We start from the raw sequence: 24,902 nt of genomic DNA on the forward strand, positions 1-24,902 counted from the left end.
TGAAGGGTGTGGGCGTTATTCCTAGTTGCTAAACATAAAAAAGTAATCCAGGAGAACAAGATTCAGGATTTAAACCAACAGTTTTTACCTTCAGCTTTTAATCCATCCTGGGTGTGTGAAGCTGCATGGCATAATTGAGGGGGCGTGGGGGGGGTGGCAGAAAGTACTGGATTTGAATGGGTTTGGAGTCAAACAGACCTGACTCTGCTACTTACTAACTGAACCTTCACTTCTGAACCTTACTTTTATTATCTATAAAATGGGCCCAATTGTAATTATATCATAGTGCTATTGTGAAAATTCAAGGAGATAATGGCTATCAAGTTATTGGTGTGTGGTCGTGCTCATAAGTAATCGATCCAGTCCCTACCTCAGCGAAAGTACTTTGTTCAGAGAGATGTTGACATCGTTTCTTAGCTCCTGCCCAAGTATATTTTCTTGCCAGACCCTGGGACCATGTGAGCTCCACATTTCTGTCCTCTGTGCCTAGCACAAGGTAGGCACTCAACTAGTGGTTGTTTTGTGTTTTGTCTTTCAGGTGGTGAAAACTATCGGCCTGAGGGAAGTTTGGTTTTTTGGTCTGCAGTACCAGGACACTAAGGGTTTCTCTACTTGGCTAAAACTCAATAAGAAGGTAATTGCTTATCCCATTGTCAGGTTTGGAATTCACTCCTCTACCAGATCTTTCTCAGGGGTGTAAAATATGTTCGCTGGCAAATGCAGGGCATCTAGGGCTCAGTTTTTCATGAGTGAAAAATTCTGATCGACCAGTAGATCAGAATAAGGGCAGACCTCTTGCTGTCTCCACTTGGACTCCTAACAGTGAGAATGGCCAGTGTCCAAGGAGGATGGGACCCACTTATGGACCATAGCCATTAGTAGTTCTTCAGGAGGGGATTGGTATCCTTTTTTCCTTTCCAAACTGAAGGGCTTTAGGAAATTTGTTAAACAGAGAGTCATAGACTATTAAACTGGAAAGAATCTCGAAAGTCTCATAATCTTATCTTGTCCCTTTTCTTGCCTGTCAACTGATGCCTGAGCCCCATACAGATGTGTCCTTCTTTCTTGATTTTCTATCTCAGTTGAACTTCAAGTGGGATGGTTTAAGTATATGTCCATTCAAACTCTCCACCTCCAAGCAGCATCTCTGCAGGGACATGGCAGTTCTCCATCTCATTATCCTCAGACTGGCTGACTTTGTCCTTGGAGGTCTCCATACTGTCCTATGGCTTATTTTCCTGACAGTGTCTAGGGGCTGGGTGCCCCACCTTCTGCTTGCAGAGTCTTCTTTTCACAAAGAGTGGAGACTTCTGTTGGAAAAATGTGGAGCTGCTAATAGCCAATTTCAGGCTTTAAAAGACAGTCTGATTTGTGCTTTTGCCTATAGCCAATTCCCAGACCTCAGTCATACATCCTAGTCTTTATTTTGCTGATTTATGGAGTTGGGGGAGCCTTAAAAGAGGAGTTTCTTAAGCCTACTTTCAGAACGTGGGGGCAGCTGGATATATTGTCAGATGATGATGGCTTAAGGGCTTATGACTATCAGTGGGTGTTAGGTTATTTCAGGAAGAAATTCCCAACAGGAAGCAATTATGGATATGGGATTGGGTCCCCAATGAAAGTAATGTGTCTCTTTTCTGAATTACCAGGAGAATTGCCACCCAACTCTTTGGGATTATCCAAATTGATGACTTTTCAGTGTCTTCTCCCCACCCTACAGCCACTCCCCCACCCCTAAAGTCTATTTTATGAGAGACCATAACCCCATGCTGCTCCCAGGTGACTGCCCAGGATGTGCGGAAGGAAAGCCCCCTGCTTTTCAAGTTCCGGGCTAAGTTCTACCCTGAGGATGTATCCGAGGAATTGATCCAGGACATCACACAGCGACTATTCTTCCTGCAAGTGAAGGAGGGCATTCTCAATGATGATATTTACTGCCCACCTGAGACTGCTGTGTTGCTGGCCTCCTATGCTGTCCAGTCCAAGTATGGTGACTTCAATAAGGAAGTCCACAAGTCTGGCTACTTGGCCGGGGACAAGTTGCTGCCACAGAGGTGAGGTGATGTACTGGCCATCTGCCCTGGTCAGAGTGGGCTGCAGCCCAAAGCTGGCTGATCCCTATTATACAGAGGTTGCCAGATCTGTCCTTCTCCACTGGGGTCTGTCTGAAGACCGTGTTATGCTGCTCAGACAGACACATTTGCATATGGCACCATACCCTGTTGTTATTTCTCTGGTTCTCAAAATAAAAAGCTTTTTTTCCTCCTCTGTTTGCCTAATTACAGGACTTCATTGCCCTGGAAACAGGTGCTTATATAGAGAACCAGAGATGGATTAATTCTCCTTGCCCCGGTTCCATTTTCTCAATCCTTTTCACTGATTTAGACCTCTTATATCAGAGGTTCATAGGAGTGAGAAATACTTAAGCCAGGGATGTGGGGAGCTCAAACAGTCTTTTAATATTGATAACCAGTGTACAGAGATTTCTGCTTTTGTAAACTTCAAAATTGAACATTCTCAAACACTCATTATTCTTGTTTTAGCATCACAACAACACACAAAATGAATAAGGCAGCACAATCCTTATTAGCTCAGGAAATAGATGTTCAGAGGTGCTCACTCTGACCTGCTCAATCTCCCACAGCTCATTTAAGGTGACCTAGAACCCTAGTCTCTTGATTTTTTTAACCCCACTGCATCCATTCGCTATTTTCATAGGCTTTTGGATTGGAAGGAAAAGTTCTGCTTCATTCTGGTAGCCTCAGTCCCAGTGGAGCTGTGGCAAATGTACAACTCACCTGAAGGTATTAGGGATAGTGGCTGTGGCCTGGGACTCTACCTAAGTCACTGCCATAATGTCTGAGATAGCATATTTAAAGCAAGCCTTGTTTATGATCTAGTAGATCTGGGAGGTTGAGCCCATTATCAGTAGTTTCTCCCAGAGCCATTTGGGCTCAGTTCTTTGTTCTGTAGCCACAGGCTATAATCTTATCCCTGAGCAATAATCTCACAAATGCAAACTGTTGGTACCACAAAGATCTAGGAGAGCGCGTGCATGCCTCCGCGAGGCCCGCTCCTACTCTTAGCCCCACAAGCCAGCACAGACTGTTGATATGTTATTGCTCTGCTTAGAGACCACAGCACATTATTGGATTTTCTGGTTAAAGGTACAAAGGAAGGTGTTCCTATTGTCTTTCTTGGTCACCCATTCTGTATCTCTCATACCCCTCAGGCAGTTCCCTATGTCTAACTAATACCTCCTGCTGTAATTTCAGTCTGCTTCTGGTGTAATGACCCCACATTCTTTTTGCATCAACCACTTAGGGAGCTAAGTAGACTTCCCTTTACCCCTGCTTTTGGACTTTGTGCTTTAAACTACTCACCATGCACTGTCTTTCCAGAGTCCTGGAACAGCACAAACTTAACAAGGACCAGTGGGAGGAACGGATCCAGGTGTGGCATGAGGAGCACCGGGGCATGCTCAGGTAAGCCGGCCCTAGCAACTGTGGGCTCTACTGCCCCTGCAGGGAGAATGAGAGTTGGTTCTGGAGAGAGAAGAGGCAAAGGGCTAGGAACACTGGAGGACGTTGGAGAGAGAGAAACAGGAAATTAGAAATGGAAGGCAAATCAGGGCCATTATAAAGCTGTACTTTTTGTGAATGATGGCAACAGATAGCCCAGAGAGTTTTGACCATAAAGAAACGGAGGGGATCTCAGGATCCCTAGGGAGCTTCTGCGCCACCAGGGTCTCCTCCCCAGGAATGAAATGAAGAAGGAACTCTATAAACATGGCATGCCATTTGGGAGTTGTCTAGTTGAAGAACAAATCTTACCATTTTGCCATCACCACCTCATCTGGGCTCTGCTAATAATGTGCCTGCGTACGAGGCTTCTGTGATAGCTAACATGCCAGAGGCCAGCAAGGGTCAGCCCGCCTTTATTCCCCTTGGGAACCTCAGACCTGAGGCTCCTGTGAGCATGTTTTGGCAAAAGTCATGTTGTGCTCTGTTCGCCATCATCTGTTCACCTTCCAACCTCTTTCCCACCCCTTATAGCAAGATTCTTGTCAGAAGTGCAGTACAAGTAGGCTTTCTGTCTTCCTGGGTCTGATTCACAGGGTCCCCTATATTCCCTACCCCTGCCCCACCCTGCTCTCTTGTTTAGGGAGGATGCTGTCCTGGAGTATCTGAAGATTGCTCAGGATCTGGAGATGTATGGTGTGAACTACTTCAGCATCAAGAACAAGAAAGGCTCAGAGCTGTGGCTGGGAGTGGATGCCCTGGGTCTCAATATCTATGAGCAGAATGACAGGTATAGTTCAGAGCTTACTTAGTTTTTTGGGCCACTTTGACACCTAGGATTTGACAGAGTAGGATTATACTTCCTGGGTCCCACCTATATCATTCTTCTTCTACCTAGTTTAGACCAGTCCAGATGATTGTACAACCTCCCTCAGGCCTCTAAATCTTGCATTGACTAGACTTGCACTGTCCACTATGGTAGCTTTTGGCCACATATATCTGTTGAGCACTTGAAATGTGGCTGCTCTGAATTGAGATGTGCTATAAGTATAAACTCCATACTGGACTTTGAAGTCTTAGTGTGAATAATAGAATACAAAATGTCTCACTGATATTTTTAAAAATATTGATTTACATGTTCAAATGATAGTATTTTACATATACTGGGTTAAATGAACTGCTGTTATAGTTAATTCCACCTATTTCTTTTTACTTATTTTCATGTGGCTGCTAGTAAATTTAAAATTACATGTGTTGTTCTCATTATATTTCTGTTGCACAACACTGGTCTAAAACCTACCTTGTCACGATTTGTAATTAATCTCCTTTGCCTATTATGATTAAGTGCCTTTTGGCCTATAATCCCTCTTGCTACAGCCTTATCTCACTAGCTTATTTTTTTCCTTAGATTGCTCTTTTCATATATATATATATATATATATATATATATATATATATATATATATATATATATATCGTTTATTTATTTCCATGTCGGGTCCTAGTTGTGGCACATGGGCTCTTTGTTGCGGTGCACGGGCTTCTCTCTAGTTGTGGCATGTGGGCTCCAGAGCACATGGGCTCAGTAGTTGCAACATGTGGGCTCAGTTGCCCCGCAGCATGTGGGATCTTAGTTCCCCGACCAGGGATCGAACCCGTGTCCTCTGCATTGGAAGGTGGATTCTCAACTGGACCACCAGGGAAGTCCCTTCTTGGCTTGCTCTTGATGAGGATGGAGATCAGTATATTATTGTTTTGTGTAACTTCTGAGTCTTGGAACTCATTATTTACCTTCTCCCCAACTTTTACAACCTTGGGTAGAAGAGCTCCAGTTAAGTAGGGCTGGGGATTCTTGTGAGAGATTGTTACAAGGTCCATGCCGCAACAAAAAATAAAATAAAACAAACCTCAGATATTGGGACAAGGGATATGTTGATTGTGGTATCAGGAGGTCCTTTGTGCACCCTCAATGCTGGCAACTGACCTGGCGGCATGTGATGACACTGACTGAGCTGGCAATGAATCTACCTCCTTAAGGGAGAAGTTGGTGGTGGGGAGGGCAAGGCACCAACCCTCTAAGTCCTTCTTGTCTTGCCTTTATCCTAATGTTCTTGGCATCCATTTTTACAGACTGACTCCTAAGATAGGCTTCCCCTGGAGTGAAATCAGGAACATCTCTTTTAATGACAAGAAATTTGTCATCAAGCCCATTGACAAAAAAGCCCCGGTAAGTGACTCCTCCCACTGGCCAACACAGGTACTTGCCAAGGCCTGGATAATGCTAAAAGCAAATGTGTCATTCTATATTTCTCTCCCTTTTTTGGCTTTTTTTGTGTATGTGGGTGGGAATAGGAGGCACAAAAGGCGATTGGCAGTGAAAGGGGATGCTGATGCCAAGAAATGGTCAGGAGGCATCCTATAACTGGTGCCACACTGCTACCTGTGTCTCAGGAGAAGCATGGATTATGGAGAGCCACAGGCAGTCTAATTACTGCCTCTTAGCCACTGTCTTTTACTTCCCTGAGGCTCTGGGGTAGAAACAGAGAGTACATCTTATCTTTTAAAGCCTCTAGGCCCTAGAAAGTGGAAACTGTTAATGTACTCGATTTATATTTAATTGCGGAGAAAGGACAGAGACAGGAGAAGTCCAGATCCAAAGATGATTCTCCAGGTGTTCTTTTTGTTATAACTTTGCTGCTGTCCTCTCAAGGCTTCTCTCCAGAGCAATCCAAAATCAAGGAAGTGCTTTCAGTCCAGTCATTCCTCTAACATGCTTGCCACACCTGTCACCTACTCAGTTGCCTGTGGCTGACGAGACTGGAAAGCTGGTGCTTGGGAATAGGATAGAAAACTGAGATGAGAGTCTCCTCTTTTGATGTACCTCACGTCCAACAAGGGCCAATGGCCATGCTGAACCAGACCTTTCTCATGAGGCCTCAACCATTCCTCTCCAGCTCCAAGGTCTCTGAACTTGCCCTGCTAGGAACTTTATATATGTTGTCTCTTTAAACCCTCAACAACATTGTCAGGTAGGTAGTAGCATACCTAGTTTATAAGTGATGAAACTGAGTTTCAGAGGGATGGAGTGATTTGCCCAAGATCACACAGCTAAAAATGATAGAGCTGGGATTTACACCTAGGTTGTTTGACCTCTGGTTCTTGTGCTTCTTCTACTGAACCCCAAGCTATGTGAGACGGTAGTAGTTTGGGTTCAGTGGCAGAGGAGCTGGTGGTTAGCCCATCAGCTGGTGACCTTGGTCCAGTGGTATTTGTAGTAACAAACTCGAACTCACTGGATTTTCTTGTGTGTGTGTGTTTTTTTTGTTTTCTTTGTTTTTTGTTTTTTTGTTTTGTTTTTTTAATACTGCTGCTGTGCTCAACTTTCATCAGAAAAAGGTAAGTAACAAAGCCAGCTGAGATCAAGGGCATATTTAAAAAGCAACAACCAGGATAATCGATGTTCAGGAGATTTATATATTCATGTATGCGTTTACAAACTGCCTTATTCCAAACAGGATTTAAGGGACTGGGTCTAGGATATGCTTTTAGGAGATTATAGAACCAGTCCAGCCCACCCATACTACACTCACCACGGTATTATGCAGGGATTATTGGGCCTCTAAGAGAGGCCCCTGAGACCCAGCAGGATATCTAATTAGCAGATAAAGTCAGTTTCTATCTTTCAACTGCATTGAGGGTATTTTAGGATGTTTTTCATAAGCAAAGGTTGAAAGAAATTGTGGCTCGGTGGAAAGAGCACTGGTTTCGGAGTCAAGAAGCCTGGGTTCTAGTCCTGGGTCTGCCACTAACCTGCCATCTGACCCTGGGCAAGTCACTTCACCACTCTGATAATTGGTCTTCCCATCTGTAACATGATCTTTCCAGTGCTTTTGGACTTAGCTTTTCAGAAGGCAGAAGCCCACCTTCATCTGTCCCTCTAAACTCTTTCTGACTGCTGGTTTTCCACCAGGACTTCGTCTTCTATGCTCCTCGGCTGCGGATTAACAAGCGGATCTTGGCTCTGTGTATGGGGAACCATGAGCTATACATGCGCCGCCGCAAGCCCGACACAATCGAGGTGCAGCAGATGAAGGCACAGGCCCGGGAGGAGAAGCACCAGAAACAGATGGAGCGGTAGGTGACGTGGAACTGAAGTAGGGGCCAGGGCTGTGGCAAGGAAGCTTCTCAGAGGTGCCAAGCCTGCTAAAGGCAAGGCATGAAGCCATCCTGGTACTGGGGGAGAGAGAGCTGTACAGGGATACACCCCTTCCATTAAGTCTCAGGCATCCCCATCCCCAGGAGGCAGGCATTTAGAACCCTAGGATTTCAGAGGCTCATAGGAGGGAGGGGCATTTCATAGTTCCCCATTATCTATGACCCTCATGCCATTGCTCTTCTAGGTGGACTCTGGGTTGCTCTGGGCTATCTGACCAGTATAGCAGCAGTAGCAGAAGGCTTCATGCACATTTAAACCTGGACTCTAGGGTTTTTGGAGTGGAATTGGGCAGAGCCACCAGAATTTTCCCTACCAAGCCCTTTTGCACTGCGGTCCCTTGCTACTCAAAGTGCATCGAAGCTCAGCAGCATCAGCATCAACTTTGGAACTTTAGAAAGGCAGTATTCTGAGACCTACCCTGAAGCTGCTGATTCAAAATCTGCAACTTAAGATCCTAGTTGAACATTTCTTCAAAGAAGATATGCAAATGGCCAGCAGGCACATGAAAACACCCTTAGTCATTAGGGAAATGCAAGTCAAAACAACAGTGAGGTACCACCTCACACTCACTAATATGGATATAATAAATGAAAACAGAAAATAACAGTTGTTGGCAAGGGTGTGGAGAAATTGGAACTCATGCTCATTGCTAGTGGGAATGTAAAATGGTTCAGCTGCTGTAGAAAACAATTTGATGGTTCCTCAAAAAGTTAAGTGTAGAATTACTATACAATTCCACAATTCCACTCCTAGGTATATACTGAAAAAAAGTGAAAACAGGTGTTCAAACAGGTACATGCACATACCTGTTCATAGCGGTGCAATTCACAATAACCAAAAATTGGAAACAGCCCAAATGTCCATCAGTGAATGAATGGATAAACAAATTGTACAGCCATCCAATGAAATATTATTCAGCCATTAAAAATTTTAGAACAAAGTATTGATGCATACTACAATGTAGATGAATCTCTAAAGGATTATGCTAAGTGAAAGAAACCAGACACAAAAGGTCACATATTGTATTATTCCACTTATATGAAATATCCAGAATAGATAAACAGAAGGCAGATTGGTGGTTGTCAGGGGCTGGAGAGAGGGGAGATGTGGAGAAACTGCTTAATACCAGGTATGAGGTTTTCCTTTGGAGTGATGAAATGTTTTGGAACTAATAGAGGTAGTGGTCATACAACATTGTGAATGTATTAAATGCCACTGAATTATTCGCTTTAAAATGGTTAATTTTATATTATGTGAATTTCCCCTCAGTAAGTTATTTGAAAAATAAGATCCCTGGTGATTCCTGTGCATGTTAATGTTTGAGAGCACTGTTTTAGTAGATACTCTGTCATAAAGGGTTTGGAACCTCAGGAGGCTTCTAATCTAGTAGGCTGGAAAATGACTCCGTGTATGAGAGGTTAGACACCAAATTCACATTTATTCTGAAAAAATGATATTAGGGGCAGTTTACAGAACTGGATCTGGCAGGAACCTGCCCTCAAGGACCTCACAGTATAGTAGAAGAAAGGGAAAAAACAGTATATATATAACGGTTCAAGGTACAAATGCTGTGTCATTCATTCACTCAATATATATTTATTGAGCAGTGAAAAAAAAAAGACAGAATTCTCTGTTCTGCTCCCATGAAGCTGTCATTCTAGTGGGAAGAGACAGACAGATCAAATAAGCATATTATATGGTATGTGACATGATAAGAAGTACTATGGAGAAAAATAACAGGGAGGAGGGAGGTGGAGAAGGATGGGCCAAGTATTCTGAGGGGTCAGAAAGAGAAAAGACATCTAGCCAAGGGAGAAAAGAAGGCCTCCTGGAAGAGGTGCTGGGGCAAGAAAAAGCAAATACTTATTTTAGATTTACAACAAATTATGGGGAAAAGGAGCCTAGAGCTGAGCTTCAGAGGGCGGGCAGAGAACTGATGCCCTAGCCATAGGGATCACCAGACTTGAACCACAGTATATCAGCACAGATCCAAAACTTTTCTCCCTGTAACTTTATAAGGTAGATAGGGCAGGACTTATTTGGCCATTTTACAGATAAGGTTACTGAGAGCAAGAGCAAAGAAATGATGTAGCTAAGGTCACCCACTGATTACGCACTGGGTAGTGGACAAGCTGAGAATCCAGGTTGGGTCTCCTGATTCTGGGACAAACTGACAGGGCCCTGAGCATACCGGCCCACATAGGGCTGTGATGTAAGGACAAGAATGTAGAGAGAAGGGAGAGTGGTCTTGCCTCACAAGCCCTGAGTGTGTTGGATGGGTGGGGACTGAGGGGCCAGGGCCAGGGAGCCTTGGGAATTCCAAGGCTTCCATGTGGCCTTGCTATCCTGTTCCATCCCTTCTTTCTCCTTTCCTAGTGCTCTGCTGGAAAATGAGAAGAAGAAACGTGAGATGGCAGAAAAGGAGAAGGAGAAGATTGAACGGGAAAAGGAGGAACTGATGGAGAGGCTGAAGCAGATCGAGGAACAGACTAAGAAGGCTCAACAAGGTGAGGCTTGGAGTCACCTTGGAGACTGGGTTTTCCCACAGTCTGACTCTATGAGCTGGAAACGCTTCTGTCTGAGCTGCAGACTCAGGCCATATGTTCCAGATATGGCTAAAGAATAGAGGAGTGATGGAGCAAGAGGAAGAGTGCCTAGAACTTTCTGCCAGCTGTGTCATGGGGTGAAGCATTTCCAAGAAGGAAGTTAGGTGTCCCTTCTTGATCTCTGCACTTTTCACCACCTTTCCCCTACCTTCTCTTCCCAGAACTGGAAGAACAGACCCGCAGGGCTCTGGAACTTGAACAGGAGCGGAAGCGTGCCCAGAGCGAGGCTGAAAAACTGGCCAAAGAGCGTCAAGAAGCTGAAGAGGCCAAGGAGGCCCTGTTGCAGGCCTCCCGGGACCAGAAGAAGACCCAGGAACAACTGGTAAAGCTACAAAATGGGCTGGGATTATGGGACCTGAGTTTTCTCTTCTGTCTGCCTACCTGTTCACAGCTACCTCGCTTGCAGGACTGGTTCTTTCCAGCAGGGTAACTGTCAGCAGGCTTCCAGCAGATAGCTCCTTCAGAAGCAAGCTGAGAAGTCATTTTGCAAATACTCTTCCCTAACCCTTACTTTTATTCTCTTTCTTAGCAGTTGGGGATTTGAGCTGATGACCTGACAAAGGAGAGAGGGAGGAAGGAAGTAAAGGGATTCACACTTGATTGACTAGCTACGTGTGTTACAAGCTATACTAGCAACTTTTCCCTTGTCCTTACTTCCTTATTTCCTCTTCCTAATAACCCTATGAGATTACTCCTTGTGGGATAATATGCCCAGATAAGGAAATTAGGGCCCAGAGGGGCTGAAGAGACTCATCAGAGGTCACACTGTTGTGAATGAGTAAGAATGAGAAGTCATTTCTGCCTCTCTTTTAAAGGTTTGCTCCCTAAAATCACGTGTAAAACTGTGTGTCTATACATTTTTTAGGGGAGAAGTGTGAGCATCTATACTTTCATTACAATTTCCAAGCGTTCTGTGACTCAGAAATTAAGAACCTGTGTCCCAAATTCCTTGACGTATGCTCTTCCCCTGTACTGTTTGGAGTGGGAGTGCAGGAACCTAAAACCTAATTCTCAAGGGGAAACGTCCTCTGGGAAATTTGCCCAAAGTGTGAGGGCATGCATAAGCTTTATTCCCTTCTTCAGATCACTTTGTGACACTTGAGTGTCATTCCTATACTTGTCCTGGGAAGAGTCTTAGTGGAGCCCTGAGCATTGTAGGATAACAGGAAAGGGTCTGCCACTTCAGGCAGTGACACAGTGATCTCCAGAACTTTACTGAGGCCCTAACTGTGCAATTGGCAATACCAAGAGGGAGAGAGGGAGAGAGAGAGATGAGGAAGAGCCAGAGAGAGCAGGTTGTTTGTCCTCAGGTCTATAGTCTAGGCAGGGAGCTCTGACTTATAAGGAAATAGTTTGGAGTTAATAGGGTGCTGTAGTAGATCTGAGAAATGAGTGTTCCTCTGGGCTTCCTGGAGGAAGTGTGGTAAAAAGAGCCTCCAGAGCAGCAAGCAAGTGGAGCAGCAAGTTCCCTGTTAGTTCTCAGGGGATCTGGGGTTGAAGACACCTGGGGCCTGAGGACCAGAAGGCCCACCTCTCATAAGCTTCCAATTGATCCACAGGCCTTGGAAATGGCAGAGCTGACAGCTCGGATCTCCCAGCTGGAGATGGCCCGACAGAAAAAGGAGAGTGAGGCTGTGGAATGGCAGCAGAAGGTAAGATACAGTCCCTAGGACAAAGCAGTGTGGGATGGGGTATCATATGCAAAGACTCCAGTTCCTTAGATTCTTTTATTTATTTATTTATTTTAAAAGATAATACCTGGGAGTACTTTTTATTTTATTTTTTATTTAAAAAATTATTTTATTTTTTTAACATCTTCATTGGCGTATAATTGCTTTACAATGGTGTGTTACTTTCTGCTCTACAACAAAAGTGAATCAGCTGTACACATACATATACCCCCATAACTCCTCCCTATTGTGTCTCCCTCCCACCCTCCCTATCCCACCCCTCTAGGTGGTCACAAAGCACCGAGCTGTTCTCCCTGTGCTATGCGGCTGCTTCCCACTAGCTAGCTATTTTACATTTGGTCATGTATATATGTCCACACCACTCTCTCACTTCTTCTCAGCTTACCCTTCCCCCTCCCCGTGTCCTCAAGTCCATTCTCTGCTTCTGTGTCTTTATTCCTATTCTGCCCCTAGATTCTTCAGAACCATTTTTTTTTATTCCACATATATGTGTTAGCATACAGTATTTGTTTTTCTCTTTCTGACTTCACTGTATGACAGACTCTAGGTCCATCCACCTCACTGCAAATAACTCAATTTCATTTCTTTTTATGGCTGAGTAATATTCCATTGTATATATGTGCCGCACCTTCTTTATCCATTCATTGGTCAATGGACACTTAGGTTGTTTCCATGTCCTGGCTATTGTAAATAGTGCTGCAGTGAACATTGTGGTACATGTCTCTTTTTGAATTATGGTTTTCTCAGAGTATATACCCAGTAGTGGGATTGCTGGGTCGTATGGTAGTTCTATTTAGTTTTTTAAGGAACTTCCATACTGTTCTCCACAATGGCTCTATCAGTTTACATTCCCACCAACAGTGCAAGAGGGTTCCCTTTTCTCCACACCCTCTTCAACATTTATTGTTTGCAGATGTTTTGATGATGGCCATTCTGACCGATGTGAGGATTTGGGTTTCTTCATGCTTCCATCCTTCCTTGACAGTGGGTATCATTGGAGAAGGAGCTCAAGGCTTTCTCAAATACTTCCCAGAATTCTCCAGTACCCCCAGGGAATTTGGTACAATTACTCCTATTATACAGCTGAAGGAACTCAGGATCAGTCAGACAAAGTGACTTGGCCTACCTGGTGCCTGCTTTCTGCTGGGCCATTCTAGGCACACATAGGAATGCTGCAAGTTAGCCTGGTCTGACTGCCAGTCCTTCTCTTCCTCTGTTACTGGACAGGCTCAGATGGTACAAGAAGACTTGGAGAAGACCCGTGCAGAGCTGAAGACTGCCATGAGCACTCCTCATGTGGCAGAGCCTGCCGAGAATGAGCAGGATGAGCAGGATGAGAACGGTGCAGAGGCCAGCGCCGAACTGCGGGCTGATGCCATGGCCAAGGATCGCAGCGAGGAGGAACGTACCACCGAGGCAGAGAAGAATGAACGTGTGCAGAAGCACCTGAAGGTATCGAGGCGGACCCAAAGGGTCATGGAGACCATGTGTATTGACTTAGTAGCCCATGGCCTTCCCTAGATCATCGGGGCACGGGAGCAGTAGAGGAGCCTGTCTCAGTGCTGTGTGGGAGCTTGAGCATTTCTCAATGAGAGTTTTAAGGGAGGGCACCTCTCACTTATTTTTCTTTTATTTTTTTATTATTTTTTTATAAATTTATTTATCTTTGGCTGTGTTGGGTCTTCATTGCTACGCGTGGGCTTTCTCTAGCTGTGGCACGCGGGCTTAGTTGTTCCACGGCATGTGGGATCTTCCCGGACCAGGGCTCAAACCCGTGTCCCCTGCATTGTCAGGTGGATTCTTAACCACTGCGCCACCAGGGAAGTCCCACCTCTCACTTATTAATCAGCCTGGACCGCCTCTTCCTTTTTTTGTTTGTTTGTTTTTTTGCTCCGTCCTCCACCCATATTCCATTTACCTCATATTCAGAAAATACTTAGTTGTCACAATTCCTACTTGAATCTCTTTGGTGTATTGTTCTACTCTCAGGATTCTGTCATCAGTTGATCTGCTAAGTTGGTGTTCTTTTTTTTATTATTATTATTCTTGCCCCACTGCAGTTCTAACAGGGCTGGAAATGGCTCTGAAAAAATGTGTGTGTCTGTGTTTTTGTGTATAAAGAGGGGGGCAGGGGTGGGGGAGTGAGAGAGAAAGGTGGTGGAGAGGGTGGGAGGAAGGTAAGAAGGAAATAAATCAGGAAATACATCTGGTTAACAAGGGGAGGTAAAATGAGAGGAAGCCATTAACCCCTTATCCCCTTGCACCCTCACAGGCCCTCACTTCAGAGCTGGCCAATGCCCGTGATGAGTCCAAGAAGACTGCTAATGACATGATCCATGCTGAGAACATGCGACTGGGTCGAGACAAATACAAGACCCTGCGCCAGATCCGGCAGGGCAATACTAAGCAGCGCATTGATGAGTTTGAGTCCATGTAATGGGCACCCAGCCTCTAGGGACCCCTCCTCCCTTCTTCCTTGCCCCCACACTCCTACACTCTTGCCTAACTCACACTGTGCTGGAGCCACTAACTAGAGCAGCCCAGGAGTCATGCCAAACATTCAGTACAGCCATGGGACCAAACCTAGCCCCTCAGCCCTCACTCACTTCCCTAGGCAGAGAGATGGCCCACTATGGTGATGATGGGACCCTCTTTTTCTTCTATCCCAGGTGATCTAGCTTTCTAGAAGAGATCACTTTCTCAGCTCAGAGGCACTTCCCACTTGATTTGGGAAATACCCCCATATTTACTGTTGCTCTGCAGGAGTCAAGTGTAGTACATTGAAAACTGGCCCCCACCACTGCCTTACTCTTCATGGTCCTGTGATTTGCAGAATTGGAACATCACAGGGTTTAGAGAAGGAGGCGGAGCCCTGGCTATATGCTCTAGGATGTCAACTGCCCTAGGATTAGGCCTCCCGGTGTCCATTCCTTCTAGAGTTATTTAGGCTTTGTAATGATTGGAGGCTAAAAAGATGTTCACTCATTCTTCTCTCTACCTCCCAGATTGGGCCTGTTACAAACTCGGTCCCAGTAAACCTTGTCCCTGAGTTCAGGGACTTAGTTTCTCTTCAGGGTGATATGGGGGAGACAGTGCCTGCAAGAGGCTTCACCAACATCCTGGAAGGCCGTTGGCCATTCTGTTCAGACAAGATTAGGTAGAGGATCTGCCCCTATGCCTTATGGGAGCCTAGACTTGTTTCAAGTGAGCTTTATGGGCAGAGATATCCCTTACTTATCATTCTGTGTTCCTCTTCCCCTCTTGGGATCTGCCCCTCCCCACTCCAATCCCCAACCCCCCTCCAGGTAGAACAGTAGGGATGGTTACCCCCAAACCCAGCCAGCCCCATCCAGGACTCTTGCTAAAGGGAGGAAATATTCACACATGGCTTCAGTATTTTACCTGCCAGGGGTCCCAGACCACTTCTCTCTTCAGAGTTACCTGGACCACAGCTCCTGCTTCAGGGCCATTAAGGCCTTGGTTTGGTGAGCCCTGGATCTTGATGTCAGTTGGCTCAACTGGTGAGTGGGTGGAAGAAGCTGAGTATGGTGAGAGAAGCTTGTGGCCCAGATCCTACAGTTTACACCTCTCCAAGGTGGTGATTGGGTCCTGCCTCTGTTTAATAAACCTCTAACCCAGGTCTTGCCACCAGCTGTGCTATCCCTTGGAGCTGTAAACCAGAGAGCTGTTAGGGGCTCTGGCCTGGTCCTTTTCACACTCCCACCTCTTTCTTTCCACCCAGAAGCAGCCTCCTCCTCCTCTGTCTCATGTGTGCTCCTTTTCTTTCCACCAGTATTATATATTTTAGTGGCATCTAACTCAATATTGATTTCTGCGTTTCTTGCTAATGCACCCTTAGAAGATATTAGTGTTGGGACAGGATCATTTTGGCCTCATTCCCTTACCACCCCTACACCTAGGAAGCATATACTATATTGTAAAAGAGTATTTTGCCAGGAAAATTAATGTAGGAAGCTTTCAGTATTAGTGATATCACCTGTCACTATAGGTCATACAGTCCTTTTTTAAGGTTCTTGGTATTTGGTTTTATTGTTCCTATTTTTGCCTTCTCCTCAAAGTTCATTCCCCAAGGGGCCCTACTGTCCTTCCATGCAGTGCCCCTAGCCCAGAGCCCATGGCTTTGATCCCTCCCTCCCCTTGCCTCCTGCTTGACCTTGCGGAGTCTTATGTGCATTGCTGTGAATTATATTGACACTCTCTTGGTGATACGCCCTTTATTGGCTAAATTCAAACCTGGAATTGTGGAGCAATCTAGCTGCCTTAAAGGTAGTACCCCCCGCCCCAGGGAAGCTGGGGAAAAAGGTTAGATTTTATATTCAGTTTTTGTGTGTGTGTATTTTTGGGGTTTTTAAAATTTGTTTTTGGAGGGGTTTATGCTTAACCAATGTTCTATTTCAGTGCCAATAAAATCTAGGAAGACTTCACTGTGACTTGATCTTTCTTTATGGCATGAGTGGTGGCTGTAAGATACTTCACTGTAATTTGCACTCTGTGAACCACTTTCCTATCCCTGGTCTCATTTCATTCTCACTTCAGTCCTATGGAGAGTGGATATGACTATCCTCATTTTATAGAGGAGGGAATGGACTTGAAAAAGTAGAATAACTGCCCAAGGGCCCAGGACTGTATGACTTAATAGCCTGTGCCCTTTCCATAGCCCTAGGCCAATTTTTTCTGGTGTAGATGGGCCCTGCATTGACCATATGATGCTCCTGGGCTTGTTTGGCATTGGAGCTTTGGGGCTGCTTGTGGGGGGCGGTTTATATCTCTGGACTCCCCCTGGGGTGGTCAGGCCCTATCCTGTCTCTTTTCAGGAAGGCCTCCAGGCTTGCTCACCTACTATCCTCACTTATTGCAGTGCCAGTGAAGGTCAGAGAAATTACCTTGAGCACTGTTGCAAAAGGTAGTAGAGAGTGGAGTATGAAGTAAGAATGGAGAGTAGTATATGTATGTACAAAAGATGTTGTACTTTATGGTTTATAAAACATGGCAATTTTGTAGCCTAGATATGGTTATCCCAGTTTTACAGACGAGGAAACTTGAGACCCAGATCAGCCTTCCAGGCCGTCTTGGACCTGGCATACTCTTATTTACCAGCTCCCTTCTTGATGAGCCAATACTTGCAAGGAAAAGTAAGTATGTATTCTGTGAGCTTTAAATCCTTACGACAACCCTTTGAGGCAGTGGCTCTCAAACTTGTCTGCATATTAGAATCTTAAAGATTCCAAAGCCTAGACCACATCCTCAGATCAAATTATAATCTCTAGTAGTGGGACACAGGTATCAATGTATTTAATGATTCCAAAGTGTAGGTTTCCAGCAGTTAAGGAAGTGGGCGGAAGCCATCTGAGAAGTAGATCTAGATATATAAGAGAGCAACATGAGAGATCCTTGCAGTGATACTCTATCTTGACTGTGTCAATATTAATATATTGGTTGTGATGTTATACCATAGCTTACAAGGTATTACCATTGGTGGAAAGTGAATAAAGTGTACATGAGATCTCTTTGTATTATTTATCTTATAACTGCATGTGAATCTACAGTGATCTCAAAAGAAGAAGATTTAATTTTTAAAAGGCGTGGTGGTACTCCTGGGTATATATCCAAGAGTAATGAGTGCTTCTGTCCACCAAAAGACGTAGCAGTACTATTTGCAAAAGCTCCAAATCTGAAAACAACACAAATATTCATCAACTAGAGAATGGACAAAACTATAGTATATTCATACAATGGTATATTGCTCAGCAGTAGAAATTAAAGGAAAATCAACTACTGACACAACAATATGAATGAATCTCACAGGTAATATCTTGTATAGAAAAAGAAAATAGACACAAAAGAGAACATATAATTCCATTTATGTCAAGTTCTAGAGCAGGCATGGTTGTCTGGAGCTGGGGTGGTAGGGATTGACTGGAAAGTGGCACAAGGAAACCTGAGGTCATGGAAATACAATTGGTTTGGGTGGTGGTTACAGGGTACAAACATGTAAAAATTCATCAAGATGTATGTAAATTACAAATCCATAAAAAAGAAAAGATAAAGGGGGGGCTCCCTTGCTGCAAAAGTTTGAAAATATCTAGAATAATGGTTCTCAAATTTTACTGTCTATTGGAATCACTTTGTGGGCTGCCTAAAACAGATTACTAGACTCCACCTCAGAGTCTCTGATTCAGTGGGTCTAAAGTGGAACCTGAGAATTTGCATTGATGCTGCTGTTCCAGAGGCCACACTTTGAGAGCCACTGGAGTCCAGACTAGACAAATACTTTCCTGAGAGAGAAGAGACTTGTCTAAGGTCACACAAGCAGTCAGACAGATAGGGGCCTAGAACTTGCTTCCTGACTCTTCGGTGGGCCTTCAAGGCCTAGGTCAGGCCTTCTCTGTCATCCAGGAGTAGTGCTCCATTGTTTGCTTTACTATATCCCTTAATTATAATATCTGATCAGGAAGGGACCAGAGAGATTTCTGGATCTAATCCCTTCTCCCCATTCTGTAGAGTGGGAAACTGAAGCTCAAGGATCAAAGGCACTGTCACAATGGCAGGACTTAGCCTTGAACTATCTCCTGTATCTGCCCCAGACCTGTACACAGTCTACCATGGGACACCCTTACTGTCTTACCTGCTTTGTTTCCAATCCTCTTCCTAAAGATATCTCCCCATCCCACATTTACATATCTGCATAGGTGGTGTTTCTTGAAGCCTTTAGTCAAGATCTTAAGGAAATAGGCCACACTACTTCTAGATCATTTTCTAGAGCTGAAATGGAGGGCTCCAAGCCTGTTGCTCTTTGAGAACATCCATTACCTTGCTTAGATTAGGGAGCATTCATGACTCTTCAGAATTTGACTTGTCTTTTCTTCCACTATTCATCATTGTCTATCTCCCCCCCAGCACTTTACATTCTAGACATAGTAGAACCTTCCCAGCCCCTCAACATCTCAGATTTGCTCATGGCTTTGTAATAATAATTGTAATTATAATTAATGTTTACTAAGTGCTTACTGTATGTCGGACACTCTTCAATGTGCTTTATAGTTCTTCATGTTATTTTCACATCTCTGAGTCAAGGCCAATTATTACAGATGAGGAAACTAACGCACAGAGAAAATAAATAAATTGTCAAAGGTCACACAGCATGGAGTGACAGAGACAAGATTTAAATATTTCTTGGAGCCTCACATTCAGAATGTCTAATAAGCAAATATATTCTCTATATTGTCACCCTACTCTGCTTATCCTCATCTGTTCCCCTCTCACTTGGTGGCACCACTATCTACTCATTTTTCCAAAATAAGAACCTGGATATTTTCCTTGACAGTTCCCTCTCGTCTTACCATGTCCCTGTTCCCAGTCCTCCTGCCTTTAATACTGCTCCCTAAATAACTTTTTAATGCCACATCTCCTTACTCCTCTTCTGGTGCTGGGACGATTGTCATGGCTTCCTCACTAGATCTCCTGTCTACCTTTCTACCCTCTGCTGCCAGCCACCTGCTAGAAACCCCTATACCTTTCTCATCTTCTTTGCTCAGATTCTCCTACCAGGTTGGTCCTGGTCCTTATTTTTGTTCCTTTAATATTCTAAGCTCATTCCAGTATCAAGGCCTTTAACTGTCCCACTATCTGCAATGCTCTTCCAATGCCTGGCTCCTAATTGTTCAGGTCCCAATTCATGGAGTCCTTCCTTTCCTACCCTATCTAAATTAGTCCCCTACTCCCAACACATACACACCTACAATAAATAAAACATATGACTTCTTATATGACAGATACTGTTCTAAGCACTTTATATATATTAAATCATACTCATTATGCTTCCATGAGGTAAATACTTTTATTACCTCATTATAGATGAGGAAGGAAACTAAGGCACAGAGAAATTAAACAGCTATAGAAGGTGTGGCCAAGATGGTGGAGTAGAAAGACCCTGAGCTCACCTCCTCCAATGGACACACCAAAACCAAAACTATTTACAGAGCAACTATCTGTGAGAATGATCTGAAGACTAGCAGAAAAGATTTTCCACAACTGAAGATTTTTAAAAGGAACAAAAACAAGATGAGTGGGAGGGGCAGGGACATGGTATAGTCAAGACCCACACCTCCAGGTGTGCAACCCACAAATGGGAAGATAATGACAATTGCATAGGTTCTCCCCAAGGAGCATGGGGTCTGAACTCCACGTCAGACTTCCCAGCCCAGGAGTCTTGCCCCAGGAAAGCAAACCTTCAGAACATCTGGCTTTGAGGCCAGCAGGGCTTGCATATCGGAGAGCCAGAGGAAACAGAGACTCTGCTATTAACAATTTTACATGCTCCAAGTCCCAGTGCAGAGGCAGTAATTTGAAAGGAGCCTGGGTCAGACAGACTGATGATCTTCGAGAGCCTCCCAGAGAGAGGGACAGCAATTGAGAATCTCCCTGGGGATGGAGATGCTGGAGGTAGCCATTTTGGGGAACTCATTTTACTGTGAGGAGACTCATGCTGGCAAGCACTATTTTGGAGTCCTCCCTCTAACCTACAAGTGCCGGAGGCTTACTCACCACCAGTGGGCCAGCACCAACCCTGAGTCCCCTGGGCCCTGCAACCAGCTGCACCAGGACCAGCCCTGCCTGCCAGTGAGCCAGTGGGCCAGTGACCATCACATGAGGTAGGGCCTGGCAGTCAACTTGGCTGGTGGCCATCTTCACCTACCAGCACAACCACAGTAGTAGGCCTTGCCACAGAGAAGGGCCCATGCAACCAACATGGAAGTTACCGCTAGAGCATATAGCTCTGGTGACCAGAGGAGAGTATGCTTCTGGGCCTCATAGGATGTCTCCTACATAAAGCCACTTCTCCAAGATCAGAAAATGTAACAGACCTACATAATACATAGAAATAAACAGAGAAAATTAGGCAAAATGAAGAGACAGAGTACTATCTTCCAAATGAAAGAACAAGACCTAACCTCAGAAAAAGAATATAAATGAAGATAAGTAACCTACCCAAAAAGGAGTTCAAGGTAACAATCATAAATGCTTAATGAACTTGGGAGAAGAATGAATGAACAGACAGAGAATTTTAACAAATAGAAAATATAGAGAAAGAACCAAACATAGCTGAAGAATAAAATAATTGAAATAAAAAATACACTAGATTAGAGGATACAGAAGAATGAATCAGCAAACTGGAAGGCAAAGTAGTTGAAATTACCGAAGCTGAACAGAAAAAAGAAAAATGGATTTAAAAAAATCAGGATAGTTTAACACACCTCAGGGACAAAATCAAGCATACTAATTTTGCATTATAGGGGTCGCAGAAGGAGGAGAGAGAGAGAGAGAGAGAGAGAGAGAGAGAGAGAGAGAGAGAGAGGAATGTACAGGGAACATATTGGAGACATCATAGCTGAAAACTTACCTAACTTGGGAAAGGAAACAGGCACCCAGGTCTAGAAAGCACAGAGTCCGAAACAGGATCAACCCAAAGAGGAAAACACCAAGGCACATTGTAATTAAAATGGCAAAGAGGGAGGTCAAGATGGTGGAGGAGTAGGAGGATATGGAGTTCATCTCTCCCCACAAATGCAGCAAGAATAAATCTACAAATGGAACTGTTCTCACAGAACACCTGCTGACCACTAGCAGAGGACCTCAGACACCTAAAAGGACAAGAAATATCCCCACATAACCAGGTAGGCCAAAAGAAAGAATAAGGGAAAAGGAAGAGGAAAGGAAGTGGGACAGGACCTGCACCCTTGGTTGGGGGACAGCTAAAGAATGGGAGAAGTTTCCGCAACTGGGGAAGACCCCTCACTGGTGAGGAGATCAGATGGGACAGAAGGGGAGCTTTGGGGGCTTGGAGGAGAGCACAGCAACAGGTATGTGGCAGGTAGGACAGAGTGAGACCTACAGAGATGGTCTGTGCCACAGCTCTGCACACCCAGGCTGAGATGGGTGTCTGCCAGTGCACAAGGGGGATGGATGCTGGAACGTGGGGTTTGGAGAGCAGACGTGGGGAGGGGACTGCTGTTGGCTGTGAAGAGACAACCTGGGGGGATGAGAGTAAGGAAATCTGTAAACAGGAGTGCTCATGGAGGAAGCCCAGACCACCATAGAAGCAAAGCACCATTGTTGTGTGAGGTGCAAAGGGTGGGGCCACCATTCCAGCTTCTGCCCTCAGGTGCTGATCCCTGCCTCCATGGGCACTAGGGAGGGGTCCCGCCGGAGTAGGCTTACACGACCGCAGCCAACGCCTCCTCTGCCCCTCCCCACCTGGGCAACATGCTAGCCCCAATTTCTGCCTCTGCTCCCTCCTTCCTGGGCAGCCTGCTTGCCCCATCGCCTTCGCAGCTCCCGCCCACCTGACAAGCTGTGTGCTCTGGCAGACTTTGGAGCAGATGCCAGTGGGTGGCCCACATGCAGAGGTGAGACTGAAACTACAGCTGAGTCCCAGAGGTGGTGTGACTAAGGAAGGATAGCTGAAATCTCTCCTCCCACCAGTGTGAATGGTAGAGTTATAACTCTGCTAAAGGCTTCCTAAATTCAGCACCTGTACAACATCCAAACAGACAAGTGCTTCTGCAGCTGAGATGGGTCTGGCTTTAGCAGATGTGGGATTTGTGGACATGTACACATGGGGGTTGGGCCAGGCCAGAATTTGAGCTACTTCTATAACTCCCATAGCAGGTCCAGGTACATGATTACTGCAGTCCTGGGACCTGACCACAGTGATTCTGCACTGGTGGCCTGGTGAAAGAGTGCCTGAGAGACACCAGAGCCAATTGCCAGCATACCCATGGTGAAAGAACTGAGACCAGTCCCAACAACAGTGTACTTTGTGAGCCAGCACAATGGGTGAAAGGAGACACAACAGAGCACATGCACAGTTGAACAGCTCCAGAGGAAGAATTCTCAGTGCCTTCTCTCCCAGTGGGAGTGCTCCAATCCCACCTACCTGGCAACACAGATCAGAAACACAGTAAAGAAACAGAACTGGGGGCCACTACTCCAAAAACTAAGGAGCAGACACTGTCCCTGATAGGGCAGTGACAACCACACAGCAAAAGGGAGGCCCCGCTCAATATCCAGGGTAGGCTGTGGACACCAAGACACCAGTCAAGCACCCTATCAAGGGAATAATGACCAGCACACACTGAGGAAAGAGGTGGCAGTCATCCATACTAAAAAGAGCTCTTGACCAAAAAAAAAAAAAATAATAACCCCATGCAGATGCAGGCTACACAGGGACATTTCCTCTTGGAGAGCACACACAAGGCCTCATGTACAGTGGAACCCAGCAAAAAGCAGTACTTCCATAGGAACACAGGTCTAGACCTACATAGGGGTCTTGGAGCATCTCCTGGAGAGGCGGGGTTAGCTGTAGCTCACTGTGGTGGCAAGGGGATAGGTAGTGGAAACCCCAGAGAATATTAATCACTGTGAGCTCTCCCAGAGGTACCTATCTCTACACCAAGAGCTGGCCCCACCCAACAGACAGCAGGCTCCAGTGCTGGAACATCTCAGGCCAAACAACCAGCAAGACAGGAACACAGCCCCACCCATCAGCAGACAGGCTGCCTAAAGTTGTACTAAGCTCACAGACACCCCAAAACACAACCTTTGACATTGCCCTGCCAACCACAGGGACAAGACCCAGCTCCACTCACAGGAGGGGAGGCACCAGACCATCCCACCAGGAAGCCTGCACAAGCCCCTAGACAAATCTCACCCACCAGGGGGCAGACAACAGAAGAAAGAGGAACTACGATTCTGCAGCCTGTAGAAAGGAGACCACAAACACAGTAAGCTAGACAAAATGAGAAGACAGAGAAATATGTTGCAGATGAAGGAGCAAGATAAAAACCTACAAGAACAACTAAATGAAGAAGAGATAGGCAAACTACCTGAAAAATAATTCAGAGTAATGATAGTAAAGATGATCCAAGATCTCAGAAAAAGAATGGAGGCACAGATTGAGAAGATAATACAAGAAATGTTTAACAAAGACCTAGAAGGACAAACAAACAGAGATGAACAATAAAATAACTAAAATGAAAAATAAACTAGAAGGAATCAATAGCAGAATAACTGAGGCAGAAGAACGGATAAGTGAGCTGGAAGATGGAATGGTGGAAATCACTGCCACAGAAAAGAATAAAAAAAAAAGAATAACAAGGAATGAGAACAGTCTCAGAGACCTCTGGGACAACATTTAACACACCAACATTCGAATTATAGAGATCCCAGAAGAAGAGAAAGAGAAAGCGTCTGAGAAAATATTTGAAGAGATTGTAGTCTAAAACTTCCCTAATATGGAAATAGTCACCCAGATCCAGGAAAAACAGAGAGTCCCATACAGGATAAACCCAAGGAGGAACATGCTGAGACACATATTAATCAAACGAACAAAAATTAAATACAAAGAAAAAATATTAAAAGCAACAAGGGAAAAGCAACAAACACAATATAAGGGAATCTCCATAAGGCTATCAGCTGATTTTTCAGCTGAAACTCTGAAGACCAGAAGGGAGTGGCATGATATGTTTAAAGTGATGAAAGAGAAAAATGTACAAACAAGAATACTCTACCCAGCAAGGCTCTCATTCAGATTCGATGGAGAAGTCAAAAGCTTTACAGACAAAAAAAAGCTAAGAGCATTCTGCACATCCAATCCAGCTTTACAACAAATGCTAAAGGAACCTCTCTAGCAAAGGGGAAAAAAGCGGTCACAACTGTAAATGAGAAAATCAAAAGTGGGAAAGCTCACTGGTAAAAGCAAACATACAGTAAAAGCAGGAAATCATCCATACACAAATATGATATCAAAATGAGCAACCATGAGAAGAGGAGAGTACAAATGCAGAAA

General features: G+C 44.8%; 1 protein-coding gene across 1 annotated transcript in view; it reads left to right on the plus strand.

The window, feature by feature from the left end:
* The window catches only part of MSN (moesin), a 68,007-nt gene extending 51,528 nt beyond the window's left edge, over window positions 1–16,479 (plus strand). The window contains exons 3-13 of the mRNA XM_082610663.1: window positions 539–634; window positions 1,780–2,054; window positions 3,402–3,485; window positions 4,165–4,311; window positions 5,652–5,748; window positions 7,492–7,655; window positions 10,114–10,244; window positions 10,505–10,665; window positions 11,903–11,995; window positions 13,262–13,486; window positions 14,307–16,479. Coding sequence (XP_082466789.1) covers window positions 539–634; window positions 1,780–2,054; window positions 3,402–3,485; window positions 4,165–4,311; window positions 5,652–5,748; window positions 7,492–7,655; window positions 10,114–10,244; window positions 10,505–10,665; window positions 11,903–11,995; window positions 13,262–13,486; window positions 14,307–14,471 — 1,638 coding nt within the window. The 3' untranslated portion in view covers window positions 14,472–16,479. The remainder of the gene's footprint in view (window positions 1–538; window positions 635–1,779; window positions 2,055–3,401; window positions 3,486–4,164; window positions 4,312–5,651; window positions 5,749–7,491; window positions 7,656–10,113; window positions 10,245–10,504; window positions 10,666–11,902; window positions 11,996–13,261; window positions 13,487–14,306) is intronic.
* The last annotated feature ends 8,423 nt before the right edge of the window (window positions 16,480–24,902 follow it).

This window comes from Mesoplodon mirus (genome assembly GCF_964341445.2).
Source record: "Mesoplodon mirus genome assembly, chromosome: X".
Taxonomy (NCBI): domain Eukaryota; kingdom Metazoa; phylum Chordata; class Mammalia; order Artiodactyla; family Ziphiidae; genus Mesoplodon; species Mesoplodon mirus.